The 21,275-nt window shown below is 40.1% G+C and overlaps 1 protein-coding gene across 2 annotated transcripts in view; it reads right to left on the bottom strand.

Annotated features, from left to right (window-relative positions):
- Nucleotides 1-984: 984 nt before the first annotated feature.
- Nucleotides 985-21,275, bottom strand: part of rspo1 (R-spondin 1) — a 215,250-nt gene continuing 194,959 nt past the window's right edge. For both annotated transcript variants that reach the window (XM_048558078.2, XM_048558080.2), the window contains exon 6: nt 985-2,478. In XM_048558078.2, the coding sequence (XP_048414035.1) occupies nt 2,303-2,478 (176 nt within the window). In that variant the 3' untranslated portion in view covers nt 985-2,302. The remainder of the gene's footprint in view (nt 2,479-21,275) is intronic.

The raw sequence follows: 21,275 nt of genomic DNA, 5'->3' as shown, positions 1-21,275 counted from the left end.
CCTCCAGCTTTTAGAACCAAATTAGCCTCAAAGAAAATCAATTTTGCACTCAGCATTTCGATTTGATTATCTCTCATTGCAACCAAAGATTATCATCCTGAAATTTAAAATATTTAAACTCTTGATAGAGTCAATGTGACTAGTCATGGGTAATTGAATAAGTTGACCCTGTTTATAATGCCTCTAAATCTTTCAGCAACAACCTCAGATGATTCTTTGAGATTCAGGAGTTAGCCAAATTTTATGGATCTCAAATTTCTCAAGAATAAGCTAAAAATGTGAAACATATTGGGATGGTGTGTTCCTGGTTGTAGGTAACACAACGATGCTACTATCAGTAATTGTTTGATAAAGATGTGACAATCTGATCTGTCAAAACAGAATGTTTGAATTATATTGCACCAATAATTAATCTTCATTTATATGGATGACTGAGAATCACACAGTGTGTCAAATACTGTCCGAAAACAAGTGCATGAGTTGATGTGGATCTTGCACTGTTTACTAATTGCATGAGCTTGCTGTGACTCGGGATGGTGATGTAGTGGCAACCTCACAGGGATAGTGATCCAAAGTCCCCCAATTGATGTTCTGGGCGATAAGAGTTCAAATCCCATTGTGGCAATTGTCAGAATTTAAACTTAATTAATACAGACATATTCCCATCAATTATTGTAAGAAAACACAAGGTACTTTCAGGAGAACCTGCCTTCTTTTGATGCCTGTCCTGCGTAATTCCAGACCCTCAGCAAAATCGTGGGCTCTTATCTGCCCCTGAAATGACTCTGCAAGCCACTCACACAGTTCAAGGGCATGTTAGGATGAGAACAATTGCTGGCTCAGTCAGGGATGGCCCACATTCCATGAAGCAGTAAAATATTTTATAACAGTGTTCAATTATTTCAGTCCTTGACACAGTACCTTTCAGAATCTAGCATCAATTAGCTCAAATTTCGTGACAAGCAATTACTTTATTTTTCTGGTGCAAAATGTGGAACAGTTTGGTTTCCAATAGTGACAACTCTCACTTTAGTGATCAAAGAAATTCGCGAGTAATCTTAGAATGAGCCTTACTGTCACAGCTCAATAACAACAACAGACATTCAAACAGCGCCCTGAATGTATCCTAAGGTAGATCACAGAAACATTATTTAGGAAAATGCAACAGCTAGCCACAGAAGGAGATAACAGCTTGACCAAACAGGTAGGTTTTGAAGAACACCTTCAAAAGCGAAAGAGATGGAGAGGTGGACCAGTTTAGGAAGGAAATTCGAAACTTAGCATCTTGGCAGCTGAGGTGAAGTTAAGGAACTCAGGGATGCTCAGGAATTTAGAAAAGCAAGAAAAGAAATTGTTGGAGTATTGTAGGGTTGGAGGAGATCAATAGTAAAAAGGATGGAGGGATATTAAAGTAAAGTTGACGATTTGAAAACAGAAACAAATGTGGGAAAGTAACAGCAAAAGTGATAGATGCAAGGCTTGGCAACAAATCAGTGTACAGCAGTAGGTTTTTGGAAGAAGTTTGTTTAAACAGGGTGGAAGCTGGCCAGACATATAATAATCAAAAATCATTTGTGGTTTGATATTTTCTCAGTATGGAGCTAAAGGCCAAGAAACTGTGATTGATACCTTTATATCAGTTATCAAACTTCGAAGAGTCACAACAGCTTTGAATTTCAGATTCATGTAGAAAATATCATACCACAAATACATTCAGGCGTGGCACCAAAGAAAACAAGATCTGTTTCATGATAACCATTGCAATAATTAATCACTTTCAAATTGTTATATGTTTTTATTGCCTTATTTTCATTTGAAATATATTTTAAAGCAGTTTAATGATGCATAATTCTAACATTCTGTCAGGAAATTAAGTTTACATCTTTCATTCAATGCAGGAACCAACTGCCCAAAATTAGTGCAGAAATATTTGCACATTTCCAGAAGCCTTTTTGTCAAAGTATTTCTTCCCAGCCCCAGAACCAGTGAGTCATCTCCATTCATGTTGCAGTTGACCTGCTCTACAATATTCAGTCATCGTTTTGATGAAAGCTCCTAACACTGTCCTTTGAAAGATCCACTGAACTATTTAATTCCCATTCCATTCCATTTTTAAATATACACTGAGGCCAGGTGCAATGGATCTCCGTTACTTAAGTTCTCAAGACATTAACTTCACTTCTTATTTTAAACAGTTAGGGAAACAAGAGCCTTGTATTTATTCCTCTCTGTAGCAGTGCTTCAGTTCAGAAAAGCCGTCTTTTATATATCAGCATTGAGTGCTTGCGTTGAAATAAGGCTACTATTGAATGGTGCTGGGGGTTGTTGCAGGAAGTGTCTTGCCTTGTTGTCCTTTCTTTTTCTTAGTCCCAGGCTTGTTTTCTTTCTTGCTTTGCCTGTTGCCACTTTCTTTGTTCCGTTGTTTGGCTTTCTTGCCGTGTTTCGGTTTCTCTTTCCTTCCTTTGCCGTTACCTTGCCCTGTGACAGAAACAAGGAAATAGCACAGCAAGACATTACTATTGCACATCTGAAAATTGAGTAAAAGTCACTACCTTGTCTATAGGATCAGTGGCGAGGAAGTAGATAAACAGTGCAAACTAGTATAACACATAAATTGCTGATGCCTCGGTGAAATTGTTGTCAAACTGAAACACTGCTTTTTTTTATGGCTTGTATGGCACAGTGAGCTCTTAATGACAATTTCTCATTTTTCTCAGGAAAGATCACCAAAAAATAAATGCTTTCTCTTTTCCCCATACATCACACTATATTACAATATACTTATGATACAGAAACAGGCCAATGTGTCCATACTGATGCTCATGTTCCATACAAGTCTCCACTCACGCCTTTTTATCTATACCCATCAACATATCCATCTATATTTCTCCCTGTCATGTGTTTATCCAGTTCCACCTCAAACGCCCTTATGTTAGTTAGCCCAACAACTCCATGAAGTTGCAAGTTCCATGTTTTAAACATTGATTTCATCACGAAAATTCTTTTGAATTACTATCTAGATTTATTGCTGATCATCTAAAATTTATAACTGTAATTCCGGGGGACACTTGATAATGGAAACATCTGCCCTGCATCTGTTTGTATTATGCAGCTCATTTTTTTTTATAATGTTCAATGGATATAATTCTTCAGATGTAAGTCCAAGATATTTTCATGGCATTAAGCATTGCATGCAGTTGGAGCAGAAAGAGTGTGAACAGCAGTATGCTTTCTTTTTCAGAGAGGAACGAATCAGTGTTGAGGGAAGACACACAGAAACACTAATCCAAACATTAAGTAGAAACTTTCATGGCTGGAGGCAGTGGACCTAGATGCAAGAAGTGAACTAAGTTAAGTGAGATTGTGGCAGACCAGTGCCCAATACACTCTGATCTTTGCCCAAAATTAGTTGTGGGAAAGAAGGTCAATGGTCCAGCTTCCCACTTTGTCACCATCTGAGACACTCAGGTAGATGATGAATGGCTGCTAACGGCCTCATCCCATCATTCACTGGGGCTGCAGTTGTTTCAATCCTGAGAGAACAATGAAGACAGCGCAAGAAAATGACAGTTGTGGGAGCTTGGGGAGCAGCACTCAGTAACCTTTCTCCCCATGGGACTCACATGGAGAGACTCCCCAAATCAATACTTACCTTTTCCACAGGCAATTCCTCATCCTGTGAGTCTGGGAGGTGTTGCACCAGCTGCAGATATGCTCTCCAGACCAACTGGTTCCACTGATTAGTTACTTGGTGCTGGCAATTTCTAGAAATGCTGACCTCTGATTACCTTTTGGTAGTGATAGAATGGGTGGCTACTGGTATCTTCTATGGTTTTCCAAACTTCTGCAGTTAAAATGGGGTCTTCTTGCTGTTTATCAAGTAAAAAGCATGTTTTCCTGCTTTTGTGGGTGTAGAACACAAGATAATTTTCTTCTACATAAATGACCAAATAAAATTTGTTAGTTAACAAAGTGTGAAGCAGGATGAACACACAGATAATGGGGACTACAGATGCTGGAGAATCCAAGATAACAAAGTGTGAAGCTGGATGAACACAGCAGGCCAAACAGCATCTCAGGAGAAAAAAGCTGACGTTTCAGGCCTAGATTCTTCATCAGAAATGATGAAGGGTCTAGGCCCGAAATATCAGCTTTTGTGCTCCTGAGATGCTGCTTGGCCTGCTGTGTTCATCCAGCTTCACACTTTGCTATCTTGGATTCTCCAGCATCTGCAGTCCCCATTATCTCTGATCAAAATTTGTCAGTTGTTCTCTTTGTAAGTTTTGCTGGTGAAATTATGCCTTAATTACTGAGTCCAAGGACTTTAACATTTCAAACATATCTTGTTCTACTAGATTCTTTCACTAGGATACTTTAAATTTGCTTGTTTTTCACTAAAGTTCTGCTAAAGTTCTGAAAGCTTCCTGATTCTGTAGACACTCCTGTCCCAGTGCTTCTTTCCAGCTTTTGAAAGAAGTCTCGGCTTTGTAGTACTGACCTTGCTATTTTACTGCTTCCACAGCTGCTAGTGACTGTCTCCCATTAGTTATTATGTTTCGGCTGCAGACTGACTGTGTCTTCTCAAAGCACTGATATTCCTAAAGAGGTAAGCTCACTCTCTTAAAACTTGTTTTATCTTTCTTTCTGGATCTGTTGGAAATTTTCTCCTCATGATGCAGGTAAAATTTGTAACACTGCAACCATGTGGTATTTGCCTAGATAACAACTCCTGGAAAGTTGCAGCATTTACCACTTCTACCAGTATGTGGTACTAGGTGAGGCTTGTTTGAGGTAGTTAGCTGATACAACGGAAGGAAGGACATACTGGCACCGGAGCGTGACCAGCAAAGATTCACTCAGATGATCCCTGGAACGGTAGGCCTAACATACGATGAACAGCTGAGGATCCTGGGATTGTATTCATTAGAGTTTAGAAGGTTGAGGGGAGATCTCATAGAAACTTATAAGATAATGTATGGCTTAGAAAGGGTGGAAGCTGGGAAGTTGTTTTCATCGGGCAGGGAGACTTGGACGCGTGGGCACAGCCTTAGAATTAGAGGGGGTCAATTTAGAACGGAAATGAGGAGACATTTCTTCAGCCAGAGAGTGGTGGGCCAGTGGAATTCATTGCCAGAGAGCACAGTGGAGGCCAGGACGTTAAATGTCTTCAAGGCAGAGATCAATAAATTCTTGATCTCACAAGGAATCAAGGGCTACGGGAAGAGTGTGGGTAAGTGGAGTTGAAATGCCCATCAGCCATGATTTAAATGGCGGAGTGGACTCGATGGGCCGAATGGCCTTACTTCCACTCCTATGTCTTATGGTCTTATGATCTTACAAATCCCCCTCATCTTTGCTTTGCCTTGGGCCTTATTACAAGATGTTCCTTCAAGAAGGATTTGTTCTTTCATATTTCTTTTTAAAACATGTATTTTTAGCATGGAGGAAAGCTGTCTACTCTAAGACCAGCAATGTAGCTAGCTTTGTCATTTTTTTTTGAGAAAATGAAGCACGAGTGGGTGGAGTCAAGAACACATAGACCCAGGGTTTGCAGATTCTGTTTTCCAGTTGGTGAACTGAGATGCCAAAGGTAGAGTTGAAAGTTAGGAGTTGTGATGAGGTCAGTGATGGAGAGCAATCCCAGTGTAGCCAAAGGCCTGGCAGAGATCTGTTCAAATATGTCCAAGCATTGTTTAAATTCAACAAGAAGATTGTAAAAGCTTTTTTCATTTCATTTGAGAAAGTGGCTAAACAAATGAAATGGCCAGTGACCATTTGGGTATTATTGATCCAATCAAATCTAGCAGGTTGACCGAGTGAGGTATTTGCAAAACTATCAAAGGAGGTTTCTGAGGTGAAAAATGCCATCTTAATTGCATAGCTGAGCAAATGCCAGAAGCTGATTGAAAATATTTTTGGAATGACCAAATGTACACAGAGTTTAAAAGACAATTAGATTAGATTCCCCAACAAGTCCACACCACCCCTTGGAGCATCCCACCCAGACCCATCCCCCTATAACCTACACACCGCTGAACACGATGGGCAATGTACCATGGCCAATCCACCTAGCCTGCACATCTTTGGGCTGTGGGAGGACACTGGAACATATGGAGGAAACCCACGCAGACACGGGGAGAATGTGCAAACTCCACACAGCCAGTTGCCCGGGGCTGGAATTGAACCCGGGTCCCTGGCACTGTAAGGCTGCAGTGCTAACTATTGAGTCACCGTGCCACCCACATTAGAGAGACAATTATTTTGGAGAAGTTCCAAAATACACTTCCTGAAGTAGTGAGAACTCATGTGGAAGAGCAGAGAGTGAAAACTGCAAGATTAGCAGCAGAAGTGGCAGATGATTATGCGTTGGTTGATAAATCAGTTTGGGTTCCAACATCAATTTCAATTTGTGAAGGATAGAAATTGAGGAAAAGAGAAATTCTCAGGTGGTAATAGAAAAGGAGATTTCGTTGAAGGTTGTAAAGAGGCTAACCACAGCTCAAAAAGTATACCCACAAGGGTGAAAGAGAATTTTTAAAAAAAGCTCAAAGTGTTTTAACTGTGATAATGTCAGACTCATGAAGTCACAGTGTTGGCGGTCTGAGAAAAGCACTGGTAAGACGGATGTGTTAAACACGATAAACCTGTAGGGTCTATTAAAGTGGCAAAAGAGATCCCAGCGGAAGCTAAAGGGCTGCAAAAAGAATCTGCAGCCTGTTCAGACCTCTTTAAAAAAATTATCTGTGTGGGTAAAGTTTACTCATGTATACCAGGAGAAGTAGGTAAAGAAATTAAAATATTAAGAGATACAGGAGCAAGTCAATCTCTGATGGTGAGAGATGAGAATGTATATTCTTTGGAGGGAGTAGTGCCAGAAAAGGTGGTAATATTTGGAATTTGTGGTGAGAAGAGTAGTGTTTCATTGTGTAAGGTGAGCATTGATGTTCCTTTTCGGGTCTTGCATGCAGTTGGTTTAAATAGGGTGTGCTTTGTGTACTAAAGGCTATTTCAGAGGCCAAGAGATTCCAGGGGTGCAAGAAGTCACTTTGGGAGTTTTACAAAAAGTGAGTTTGGAGGAATTGGCAAACAAGTTGAGGTTGGGGTTTCCTGTGTGTATGAGCAAAAAGGATATAATTGTGGCAATAACTCTGCACATACAATCGTCAGGAATGCAAACTGTAGCATTGGAAGTGGCTAAAATTCAATTTCAAATGAAGCAGTTCAAATGTGAAAAGGAAATGAAACAGCCTGAATTACGATTGAAAATGAAGAAAAACAGAAAAAGAGAGAAGAAAAACAGAAAAAGAAATTTTTTTGAGTCTCAGAAGTTGGAAATGAAAGAGGAAAGCTAACTTAAAATGACAAAGATATAAAGTAGGGGCAGTTTCTGAGGTCTTGAAGCTTCATGCAAAAGCTGCCTGTTACAGAAAAGGTGTTGTGAAAGTTGAAAGGGCTCAGAAAATATTTACAAGGATATTGCCAGGATTGGAGGGTTTGGGATATGGGGAGACAAACAATAGGCTGGGAGTTTTCCCTGGAGTGTCAGAGGGGTGAACTTATAGAAGTTTATAAAACCATGAGCGGAATAGATAGGGTCAATAGCCAAGGTCTTTTCCCAAGGGTAGCAGAGTCCAAAACTAGAGGACAAATGTTTAAGGTGATTTAGAAGGGACCTAAAAGGCAATTTTTTCACACGGAGGGTGGTGCAGGTATGGAATCAGCTGCCAGAGGAAGTGATGGAGGCTGGAACAATTACAACATTTAAAAGGCATCAGAATGAGCACATGAATAGGAAGGGTGTAGAGGGATATGAGCCAAATTCTGGCAAATGACACTAGATTAGTTTAAGATATCTGGTCAACATGGACAAGTTGGACCATAGGGTCAGTTTCCATGCTCTACAGCTCTTTGAATCTATGTTGTTCCTCTCTGTTATAGCTAGAAGCTGAAGTTCTCTCTGCTTCAAGGATTCCACATGTAATAACCTATTTCTCTGAATTTGCCCAAGCCAACGCTGTGTTTATTGGATGTTACTATATTGAAACAGTTGCTGTTTAGTAGTTATATCCATAACAGCCGATCTCGTGATTAGTGATGAAGGTACATTGACATACAGTATCTATCGAAGAGGCTCCGTTCTTAGATTACAAGTTAATTACTAGGATTTTAATGAGTTGATACAGACATATCTGCTCCTTGTGAATGTTCACAAAGAACTCTTTGGTTATATGTGAGATGAACAAAATGGATGGAGCTAATGTAACAACATCATGAAATCCTTCATAGCCATTACTTTATACAACAGTATACAATCAGCTGCCTGAATACTTGAAGGTCTGGCTGGCTTTATCACCTTTCCATGCCTTAAGTTTCTTTACTGAAAATTCTCTCATGTTTGGACTTTGTCTGAAAATGGGAAGATCCCAGACACTGAAATTCTTCAGTACTGCTACAATAGGAAATCATGGTGAATGGAAATGGAGCTTTGAGGTACCTGGGTGAGTAGCCTTCTGTAAAGATATGCTAATTCAGTAGATGAGATTCTATAAACTACATACCAAGGTACCATGTGAGGACTACTTTCAAAATTTTTAATGCACATTATTTCTATTCCTCCGTTGCTCCAAAATCAGTGTATGCTGTTTTGGGTGAACAACCCAACACAGTGAACTACATGTCATCAGCAACAACTGGGGTGTTCTTTTGCTTTAAATTAACTGTGAATAAATAGTAGCTATGAAATGGGTTGTTTCTTTGATTTTTGGCAAAATAGATCACGACTCATACAGTTCATCGCTTTTCAAAGTTGTATTTAGCTTTTGACAACACACAGAAAAATTGGCAGAGGTTTTAATCTAGAGAGGAATGTTTTCCTGTATAGATGAATAATGTTCAGTCACTTAAATCTGCAAGATGATAAGCATGGATAGGAGGGGCAATAGATAAAATCATGACTTTGGGCTAGAGGACTGATTCGATTTGATCTGCTGTTTACTGCTGCAAATGCAAAATTAATGAAACCACTCACAAAACCATAAGTATGATTAGTCCTTCGATTGTCACTTTATAGCCTTCCAGCTGCACTATTAAGTTCACCAATTTCACATTCTATTTCTCATTGCTCCATTTTTTTTTGAGACAGCAGATAGAGTCATAGAATCATTCAGCACAGAAATAGACCCTTCGATCCAACCAGTCCATGCCAAACATAATCCCAAATTAAACTAATCCCACCTGACTTCTCCAGGCTCATATCACTCCAAATCCTTCCTACTCACGTGTCTATCCAAATGTCTTTAAATGTTGTAATTGTACCCGCATCCACCACTTCCTCAGAAATCTCATTCCACACACGAACCACCCTGGGAATTAAAAAATTGCCTCTCGTCTTATTTAAATCTCTCTCCTCTCACCTTAAAAATGTGCCCCCCTAGATTTGAAATCCCCATTCGAGGGAAAAGACAACTACCATCAACTCTATCTCTATCTCTTATTAAGTTACAAACTTCTATCAGGCCACCTCCTAACCTCCTACACTGAGAAAGGTCCCAGCCTATCCAGACTTTATAACTCAAACCTGCTAGTAACATCTTGGTAAATCTTTCCTGAACCCTTTTCAACTTGATCATAACCTTCCTATAAATGGGCAACCAGAAATGTATACAATATTCCAGAATAGGCCTTCTCACTGCCTTGTACAACTTTAGCAATGACTTCCCAACTCCTTTACTCAAACGACTGAGCAATACAGTCAAGCATGCCAAATGCCTTTTTAACCATCCTGTCTACATATGATGCAAATGTCAAAGAATTATGTACCTGCACCCCAAGGCCTCTCTGCTCTACAATTTTGCCCAAGGCCCTACAATTAATTGTACAAACCCTACCCTTGTTTGTAATACCAAAATGCAATAACTCACATTCATCCAGATTGAATTCCATCTGCCAATGTCAACCCATTGACCCATTTGATCAAGATCCCTGTGTAATCTTAGGAAGCCTTCTTCATTGTCTACTATGCCACCAATTTTGGTGTCATCCACAGATTTACCAACCACGACTTTGATACTCTCATCCAAATCATTTATATAAACGATAAGCAAAAGAGGACTCAGAAACAACCCCTGTGGAACGTGACTGGTCATCAGCCTCCAATTTGAAAAGTATCCCTCCACTATTACTCTCTGTCTCCTGCCATTTAGTCAATTCCTTTATTCATTCAAAGGATGAGGGCATCACTGGCTAGGCAGTACTTATTGCCCTTCCACAAAGGGCAGTTAAGAGTCAACCACATTGCTGTAGGTCTGGAGTCACATGTAGGCTGGAACAGGTAAGGATGGCAGTTTCCTGCCCTAAAGGACATTAGTAAACCAGATGGGTTTTTCCCAACAATCACCAATGGATTCATGGTCATCATCATTAGATTCTTGATTCCAGATTTATATTGAATTCAAATTCCATGGTGGGATTCAAGCACAGGACCCCAGAATTATCTGGGTCTCTGGATTAACAGTCCAGTGATAAAGCCACTAGGCCATCGCCTAGTATTATGTATCCAATTATGTATCCAATTGGCAGGCTTACCCTGAATCCTGTGTGACTATCTTTACTAATTAGTCCACCATGCGAACCTTATCAAAGGTCTAACTAAACTCCAAATAACCAATATCTACCACAGTGCCATTGTCAATATTTTTGGAAACTTCCTCAAAAAACTCAATCATGTTTGTGAGACACAACTTTCCTCGCACAAAACCATGCTGACTATCCCTAAACAATTTTTGTATTTCTAAATGTCCATAAATCCTATCTTTTATGATCACTTCCAAAAATTTACCCACAATTGAAGTCAGACTCACAGGTCTATTGTTCCCTGGCTTCTCCTTACCATCTTCCTTAAACAAAGGTACGGTAGCCACCTTCCAGTCATCAGGCACTGCACCCATAGTTATAGATGATGCAAATATTTCTGCAAGGGTTCTTACAATTTCCTCCCTTACTTCCCACAATTTTATGGGATACATTAAATCAGGTCCGAGAGATTTACCCTCCTTTATATTCTTTGTCACCTCTCGAACTTCCTCTTCTATAATGAGAATTTTTAAAAAACATCAAAGTTTATTTCTCTGCTTTTCCTAGTCTCCATTTCTTTCTCCACAGTAAAAACTGATGTGAACCATTCACTTACTGCCTCTCCCACCGCCTGGAGTTCAACTCAAAGATGACCTCCTTGATCTTTAAGAGGCTCAACCCTCTCTCTAGTTACCCTCTTGCTTCTCATGTATCTGTAGAATCTCTTTGGATTATCCTTAAATTTATCAGCCAATGCTATCTCATTTCCCCTCTTTGCCTTCCTGATTTCACTCCTAAGAATGTCCTACAGCCTTTATATTGAGTAAAAGATTCCATTGAACCAAGTTGTCGACATCTAAAATAAGATTCTCTTTTACTCTCGACTAGAATCTTAATGTCTTTATTCTGTTGGTAATAGTTCTGCTGTTGCCATTAATCCCTGTTTCAGTTTAAAAAAAAACCCTGCTCCCCCCTTTAGCACTGAACACCTCCCTTTAATTTGTGCCTGGACTTGCATAAAGTCAGTAACATTGCTATAATAAAACATCGAACCATAGTAACTAGAGACAAGAGTAGGCCATTCAGCCCTTTGATTCTACTGTGCCATTCTTTACAACAATGACAGATCTTCTGTCTCAATGCCACATTCCTGCTTTCTCCTCATACTCATGGAATGTCTTTAATAGCTGAAAATTTATCAATCTTTTCCTTGAATATACTCAGTGATCCAGCTGAGACTGCCTTCTGTGACTGTGAATTCAACAGGTTGGCCATCTCAATAAAGAAATGTTTCCTCCTTGCAGTTCTACATGGCCACTCCATATCCTATGACTGTGAACCCTGGTTCCAGGTTCCTCAACAAGGGGAAACATCATCCCTACATCTCGTCCATTTAGCCCTGTTAGATTTTTATACATTTCTATCACATCACCTCTAATTCTTCTGAAATCTAGTGAATACAGGCCTAGTCAAATCAATTTCTGCTCATAGGACAGTCCTACCATCTCCTGAAAGAAAGATCATCAGCTTTAAATGTTCGTCTGTGTTTGCTCCCCACAAATGTGATTTGCTGAATATTTCCAGTACTTCCTGTTTATATTTTGGGTTTCTAGCACCAGTGGCCTTTTGTGTTAGTGTTAGAGTTAAGAGTGTTTTTTTAAGCGATATTTGATGAACTGCAATTAGAGTGTTCTGACAGTGCAGGGGGACTATATTGCCGTTGATGTTTATACTTTACTGAGTTCAACGAGCACTATCGTAGGTGAAGTGATACTCACCCATCATCAGGTGACAAGTTTTGTCTGAGCCTTGTAAAAGTATTGCTACACCATATGTGCGCAAATATTTCCTAACTTTGTGTTTGTACAGAGGATATGAGCCATGGATGCCATCAATTATGGCTGTATATTTTTCATATAGGATTTTGAAAATGGCTTTATCTCCAATACAAAGATAACGAAAGAACTCAAATCAGAGTATCTGAGGGTGTTTTTAACCTCCATTCGCCAACTATAATGGAATTGTAGAATCTGATGCTATAACAAGAATATCACAATAGCAGGAGTATGTGTCATCTACAGAAATTCACAAAGGCTCCTTAGACAGTATCTCCAAAGCTATAATCACCACCATTTAGAAGTACAAAGGCAGCAGATACAGAAGAACATGACCATCTGCAAGTTTTTCTCAAAACCACACAGTACTCACTATGTGTGATAATGGGAACTGCAGATGCTGGAGAATCCAAGATAATAAAATTGAGGCTGGATGAACGCAGCAGGCCAAGCAGCATCTCAGGAGCACAAAAGCTGATGTTTCGGGCCTAGACCCTTCATCAGAGAGGGGGATGGGGTGAGGGCTCTGGAATAAATAGGGAGAGAGGGGGAGGCGGACCGAAGATGGAGAAAAAAGAAGATAGGTGGAGAGAGTATAGGTGAGGAGGTGGGGAGGGGATAGGTCAGTCCAGGAAAGACGGACAGGTCAAGGAGGTGGGATGAGGTTAGTAGGTAGATGGGGGTGCGGCTTGGGGTGGGAGGAAGGGATGGGTGAGAGGAAGAACCGGTTAGGGAGGCAGAGACAGGTTGGACTGGTTTTGGGATGCAGTGGGTGGAGGGGAAGAGCCCTTCCCCAACTGCATCCCTAAACCAGCCCAGTTCGTCCCCACCCCCACTGCACCACACAACCAGCCCAGCTCTTCCCCTCCACCCACTGCATCCCAAAACCAGTCCAACCTGTTTCTGCCTCCCTAACCTGTTCTTCCTCTCACCCATCCCTTCCTCCCACCCCAAGCCGCACCTCCAACTACCTACTAACCTCATCCCACCTCCTTGACCTGTCCGTCTTCCCTGGACTGACCTATCCCCTCCCTACCTCCCCACCTATACTCTTTCCACCTATCTTCTTTTCTCTCCATCTTCGGTCCGCCTCCCCCTCTCTCCCTATTTATTCCAGAACCCTCACCCCATCCCCCTCTCTGATGAAGGGTCTAGGCCTGAAACGTCAGCTTTTGTGCTCCTGAGATGCTGCTTGGCCTGCTGTGTTCATCCAGCCTCACATTTTATTATCCCAGTACTCACTATGTCCTGACTTGAAAATAGATTGCTGGTCCTTCACTGTCCCTCGGTCAAAATCCTGGAACTCCCACCCTGACTACATTACACCAAAAGGACTGTAGTGGCTCAAGAAGGCAGCTCAACATCCCCCTGTGCAGGGTAACTAGGATAGGAAATGAATGCTGGCTGAGGCAACAAATCTGCTGAATGAATACAAAAATAAACATATCTGTAGCTGCCAATAAATTACATTTTGATCTCCAAAACACTATTTTGGTCTTCCTATATCCTTGGTTTTGATACTTCAGTTTTTTTTTCCTTCTCCTGCTTTTAGGGACCGTCTGGCACCCACCCCAATTAAGTAATATTGGAAAGAAAGTGATAAAACCTACTCTGTCACCACCATATGTGAGATTGACACCAGGAGCTTTAAGGAACATACTTACATTGGAAGTATTCAGAGAATATTCATTAGGCTCAATCTTAGCCTGAGAGAGTTATCTTGACCTGGAAAGGTTGAGCAAAATTGGTCCTAGACAGATTGCCATTTTGAACACTGAAACATAAATGATTCTGAAGGACAAGGTGAGTGGCAGAGTGGATCCCGAGAGGCTGTTTCACTCTTGGGGGCAATCTAGAACCACAGCATGCAGCTTCAGAATATGGGAACTGCAATTTATGATGGAGATGTGTGAAAATGTTTTTCTTTCCCCCAAAACTTATTGAATTTTGGAGTTTATTTGTTTATTCATTCACACAGCGTGGGTATCACTGGCAGGGCCACAATTTACTGACTGTCCCTAGTTGCTCATTTGCTGTGGATCTGGAGTCACATGTAGGTCAGAGCAAGTAAGGACAGCACTTTCCCTTCCCCAAAGGACTTGAACGAATAAGTTTTTTTTTCTCCTCTGGCAATCAGCAACAGTTTGATAGTAATTATTAGATTCTTAATTCCAGGTTTTTTCTTGGATTCAAATTGCACATCTGCCATGGTGGGATTCAGACACAGGTCTCCATGGACCTTTGGGTTAATAAACTAGCAATAAGACTATTGTGTTCACAGAAAATAGGCTGGGAGATCAAATATGTTGAAGGCTGAACTTGAAACTTCTGATTTTTTTGAAGAACTTGGGACAACCATGTGAGACTAAGAAGAAAATCAGAGAAGCCATGATTTTAATTGAACATTATAATAGAGTTAAGGGACTGCATGCCCTATTCTTGCTCTTACTTGATATGATCACATGTTTAAAATGTGAAAAGGTGCATCTGGAAAATATGCACCATGAGATCAAGACCCAGTTGTGTGGAGCGTCAACAACCATAACATATATCACCTAATAATTTAACATAATGAAACATCCCAAGATGCTTTACAAAGCTATTATGAAACAAAAGTAGGCACTGACCCACATAACATGATATTAGGGATGGTGATCAAATGTTTGCCATGGAGATTGTTTTTCAGGAATACCTGAGCAGAAGAGAGACGTACAAATGCCAGGAAGGGTAAGGATTGAATTGCAGACCTTGTGGCCCAGTCCACTAGACGTTTATTTACCCATTGCAGTCATTAAAATTAGAGATGCCCAGCTGGCCAAAAATTAGATCAGTGCAGTATTTTGGAGGGTTATGGGTTTGAACGAGAATACAGAGGTTGGGAAGGGCAAGATCAGAGAAGGATTTGAAAAAGAGAACAAAGTCTTTAAGTTGAAGTGATGCTCAATGGGAAGCCAATGTCGAGCACAACTACAGGACCAATGGGTAAATAGGCTTAATGTAAGCAAGAACACAAGCAGAATTTTGGATGACCTCAAATTAACAGATGACAGAATATAGGACAACAACACAAAAACTGTTGGAATAATCAAATCCACAAGAAACAAAGGCATGAATGAAGATTTGAGCAGGAGATAAGCTTAGTCAAGGATTACATTTGGCAGTCTACGCAGGTGAAAATAAACAACTTCAGTGATGGCACAGATATGTAGTTGGAAGCTCAACTCAGAGAGGAAACTGAGACCAAGGTTATGGATAGTCTGGTTTGGGGTGGCATGGTGGCTCAGTGGTTAGCACTATTGCCTCAAAGTGCTTAAGGACCTGAGTTCAATTCTAGCCTTGAGCAACTATGTGGAGTTTTCCCATTCTCCCTGGGTCTGCGTGGGTTTCCTCCCACTGACCAAAGATTGTGTAAATTAGGTGGATTAGCCATGCTAAACTATCCATAGTGTTCAGGGATGTGCAGATGCATAGTCATGAGAAGTGCAGGGTTATAGGGCAAGGGGAACAGATCTGATTGGGTGCTCTTCAGACGATTGGAGTAGACTAGTTGGGCTGAATGGCTTGCTTCCACACTGTAAGGATTCTATGATTCATGGATCAGACAATGGCTTCAGTCTTCCCAAAAATGATTTGGAGGTAATTTCTATGCATGTGCTGTCAGATGTCACAGAAACACTTATCAGAAAAGCAGGAAAGTGTTGTGTTGAGACAGACACTTATGAAAACTGATGCTGTGGTCTCAGATGTCTCTACGAGAGCTGCATGTACTTGAAAAAAATTAATGGGGAGCTAAGGAGACCTCAGGTGACACGAGAATGTCAATAAAATGTAGCAGACAAGTTATGAGGATTATTTTAGCAGTTAATCTTGGACCAATAATCTTTCCCTATTAAATTACCAGTACACATTTTTATAAATAATATATATATGCCTTTGACATTTAAGTTGTACTCTTATTTAAGGGTTCACACAAATGATGTCAATTGCTTGTCATGCCCTTTGAATCTTCCACAAAACTAATGTGTTGTGTCAACCCTGATTATTTGTTGTTCAAGCATTACCAATCCATTAAACATCTTTATTGCAAAAAACAAATGATCATTCATTTTGAAATAGATTCTTTATTAAAGACCCATCATCTTTGCTTGTTTAAAGTATGTTGAACAATTTCAATTCTTCGCAGCCAAACTAAACTAATTATAGCTATTTGTTTTAGACACTTTGATCTCAGCCAATGGTTTCTTTGCACATTTTCCAAGAAATCAGTTCAGTTTAGCACCATATCTGAAGCTCCCAGGAAGAAACAGATCAACAGTTCTAATTGTTATAGTAGTTCAGCATGACAGATGACCCAAAGCCTCAGGTCACTTAAGGTTAATTAATTACATGTAAATAGCTCCTGTATCCTGTTTAGTGGCTTTAATTCTTTCTTTCTGATCAATCTAGTGCTAACTATGGACATAGGAACTTACGTAGGTTATTCATTCTATACTTGACACTTTATTCACAGCAGAGGCATCACTTTGTGTTTCTCTGCACCACACAAAGTCTTAATTTAGAAGATGTTGCCATCTTGCTGTTAAAAATAGGTATAGGCACACTTTTATGAACGTTGGTAGGGAGGATGCCATTGTAAATTCAACAGATATCAACACATAAGGAAGGAATCATAGAATTACACAGAACAATACAGGATTGTTTGGTTCTTTCTTTTAACCATGTTATTGAAGGACCTATCCAGTTTTTAACAGATTCTAACCCAACTGGTTAAACAGAATCTATGAAACATAGATTCACTCTGTGTGGAGAGTTTATTGACTATTCCAGTCCAACAACTCTCTTCAGTTTCAGTTGTTTCCCCTCTCTCATTGTTCTGAATTAACATGTTCAAACGTGCTGTAACACATCTTTTAGACAGGAGAGACTTGAAGTCTGACCTAGCCTCAAGGTAGGGATATTACCGTTGTGTCACAATATCACTGTTTTACCTTTATGTATCCAGGCATCAATTAGTCCATTAACAGTCATCATGTGTTTTCCTTTTAACCTTAACTACTTGGTATATTAATACCACTGAAGTCCCACAGCTCAGAACTTCCTCAATAACCCTTCAAAATCGGATAGTTACTTAAAATGATTACTTTCATTCCTGCCGAAATGAGTGGATATCAATATAAACATTGACAACGATCTCATTGAAGAAATACAGAGTAGATTTTGACTTCCAAATCTGTCCAAAGATTTGGATTTTAAAAAGGCATTGTGAAATTTAGGGCTTTTGTGGTATAGTGTTAGTGTCTCTACTTCTGAACCAGGAAGGTCCAGCTTCAAGTCCCACGTGCTCCAGAGGTGTATGATAACATCCCGGAACAGATTGATTAGGAAATAGCTAAAGAAATCAGTGTTGCAACTGAGAAACAAGTACTGCTGTAACGATCAGGCAGAGATTTGTTGTGTTTCACATTTAGTAAAAAAAATCAACTTAAGAATATTTCCCTGTGTCCAATAAGGAATGGCAAGATAGATTTTCCCATTAGAGGTTGTTCTTAAGTCTGAACAACAACTAGGTGACTAAAAAACAATTCTGAATAATGGTTTGTTTACAGAGTATTTAACTTTCATTGTGAGAACATTTTTTCCTCTCTCAAAAGACATTTCCTAGTCCTCTCTTGCTCTAGTATTTTCAAGCCATGGATCATCTGTGTCCAAAGGGGACAAGTGGCAAATGCATCTGCCAATGGAAGCATTTGCAGAATATGGGGACAGAGCCACTGAGAAAGCACAGGATAAACTAAATGTTCTACTTCAATGCTAGAGGACAATATGGTCATTCTGTAGTCCTTTTTACAATAATCACCTAAAATTGCAGATGAATGGTCATATCATTCTTGCATTTAATATAGATTACTACTTCATATCTTAAATATAATCTATTTGGTGTGGGCTGGTACAGTGAATGTTAATTAGCAGACAACTTAAATAGATTAGACTATTTTGTATGGGTGGCATGATGGCTCAGTGGTTAGCACTGCTGCCTCACAGCACCAGGGACCCGGTTTGATCCCAACTTGGTTGACTGTCTGTGTGGAGTTTGCACATTCTCTCTGTGTGGGTTTCCTCCCGGTGCTCTGGTCTCCTCCCACCAATCCAAAGATGTGCAGGCTAGGTGGATTGGCCATGCTAAATTACCAATAGTGTCTGGGTGGGGTACTCTGAAGATCAGTGTGGACTTGTTGGGCCGAAGGGCCTGTTTCCATGCTGTAGGGGTTCCATGATTTTGTATGTTTCCTCCTTCTTGAAAAAATGTTACACAGCATTTAAATTGTCAGAGATGCATACTCAAATATACATTTGTAAAACACTGACAACTTTCCTTACTCAAATTTGTAAGAAAATACAAATTCTATAAGGAGATCTGCTTGTACAGTGATGCAAAACATAACCTAACTTGAATTGTGAATAAAGAGAAGTTGAAGTACTTTACAGTGGGAAAATAGATGCTGCACAGTAAGGAAGATTGTAGAGAAATGCCTAAAAGCAAGCTGGAAGGAGTACGTTTTGAAGAATTTCTTAAAATCAGGAAGAGAATGTAGTATCAGAGATAGTGGGAACTGCAGATGCTGGAGAATCCAAGATAATAAAATGTGAGGCTGGATGAACACAGCAGGCCAAGCAGCATCTCAGGAGCACAAAAGCTGACGTTTTGGGCCTAGACCCTTCATCAGAGAGGGGGATGGGGTGAGGGTTCTGGAATAAATAGGGAGAGAGGGGGAGGCGGACCGAAGATGGAGAGAAAAGAAGATAGGTCAGTCCAGGGAAGACGGACAGGTCAAGGAGGTGGGATGAGGTTAGTAGGTAGATGGGGGTGCGGCTTGGGGTGGGAGGAAGGGATGGGTGAGAGGAAGAACAGGTTAGGGAGGCAGAGACAGGTTGGACTGGTTTTGGGATGCAGTGGGTGGAGGGGAAGAGCTGGGCTGGTTGTGTGGTGCAGTGGGGGGAGGGGACGAACTGGGCTAGTTTAGGGATGCGGTGGGGGAACGGGAGATTTTGAAACGGGTGAAATAAACTGGGGAATAACTAACTTTAGGTGGCCATCCAAGTTAGGATGATGAATAAGATGGTCGTTATGATTTTTGAAAAAAATTTAGAGGAAACAGGCTGAACAATCATTTTTTGTCACATGAGCATAATTGAAAAATGTCTGTGGAATTTGGGGATCTGAAAGGTGTCAGGGATAAATGAAGGAAATACAAAACAGTCAGTGCCACACAGAGAAATTATTGGAGAAAATTCTGAAAGACAGAATAACACACCATCCAGGGAAGCAAGATTTAACCAGGGATAGTCAATGTGGCTTTTGAAAGGAACGTCATTCCTAACAGGTTTGATTGAAATTTTGAGGAGGTAACCAGGTATATAGGTGAGGGTAATGCAGTTGATGTTAGTTTACATGGATTTCAGCAAAGCCTTTGATAAGGTTCCAAATGGGAGACTGATAAAAATGACAAAGCCCATGGGCTTGGGGTTAACTTGCAAAGTTGGATCCAAAATTGGTGATAGGAGACAGATAAGGTACAAAATTATTGGAGGATTTGACATGGTATGGTTGTTTCTCCTTGCTGGACAGCCTAGGAAAAGAGGACAAAATTTCAAAATAAGATGTCGCATAGCTAAGACAGAGATGAACAGGAATTTCTTTTCTCAGAGGGCAATGAATTTGAGGAATTATTTAGCACAGATGACTGTCAAGACTGGATCAGTAAAAACATTCAAGGAGGGGAAAAACAGGATTTTAATCTGTAAAATGATCAAGGATTATGGGGAAAAATAGGAAAGCGAAGTTGAGGATTATCATAACAGCTCCCTGATCTTATTGAATGGCAAAGCAGGCTCAATGGGCTGAATGCCTTATTTCTGCTCCTAATGTTTTATGGTCTTATTAATGCATTTGTGGTATTAATAATCACACATCGAGAACATGCGAGTGTAGCAGAATACAACATTTAAGACATCTGGATGTGTACATGAACAGGAAGGGTTTAGGTGGATATGGGCCAAATGCTGGTAAATGGGACCAGATTTATTTAGGATATCGGGTCAACATGGTCGAGTTGGACCAAAGGGTTTACTTTCATGCTGTACAGCTCCATGACTCATTGAGTTGTTCATATTAACTTGTTTCTAAAGTTATATTCTGACAGCAAAAGAATCTGTTTTTGTGCTTGGGATAGCATGCACCATTGTAGTTCATGATTAGAAAAGAGATCATTTCAGTTTTAAAGAATAACTCAGGTAGGTAACTGGAGGAAGGGGCATTGAGTTCAGATGATGGAAGAAGTATCACAGGTTGTTGAAGTATTATGTCGATGGGGGGAGAATGTCTTACTTTTGACCCAAGGTCATTAAATTGATCTATTGATCTTTGTGACATAAATTTGCTTTGGGCTAGAATGTCCCATTTCATAACCAAAAAAGAGAAATCATGACTGGGTACAGAAAGCCAGCTGTACATGTACCTCTCCATGCACTCTTTCTCCATCACAGATCAAAAAGACAGACTTGCTCTGCATAAAAGCATTTTTAATCAAATTTGATTTTCAGGCAGTAAACTGTCAAATGTTGATTTTTGGTATTTGCATAGTTTCCTTCAAGTCTTAACATGTCACTTACATATTAATTTGCTTCACCTGAAGATTCTTCCTAAGGGACTGCCATGTTTGAGAAAGGTTTGCATAGACTGTTGTTTCAAAGACAGTGGAAAACTCTTCACAGATTAATAATTAAAGGCTTCCCCCGAGCAATCAGTTAAATGCAATTCCTCTCTTCAATCATCAATGATGTCCATTTGTTATTTCTAAAGTTATTCAA

The sequence above is a fragment of the Stegostoma tigrinum genome, chromosome 24 (assembly GCF_030684315.1).
Source record: "Stegostoma tigrinum isolate sSteTig4 chromosome 24, sSteTig4.hap1, whole genome shotgun sequence".
NCBI classification, from domain to species: Eukaryota; Metazoa; Chordata; class Chondrichthyes; order Orectolobiformes; family Stegostomatidae; genus Stegostoma; species Stegostoma tigrinum.
Note: the sequence above shows the minus strand (reverse complement) of the source record. Positions and strands in the feature narration are given on the sequence as shown.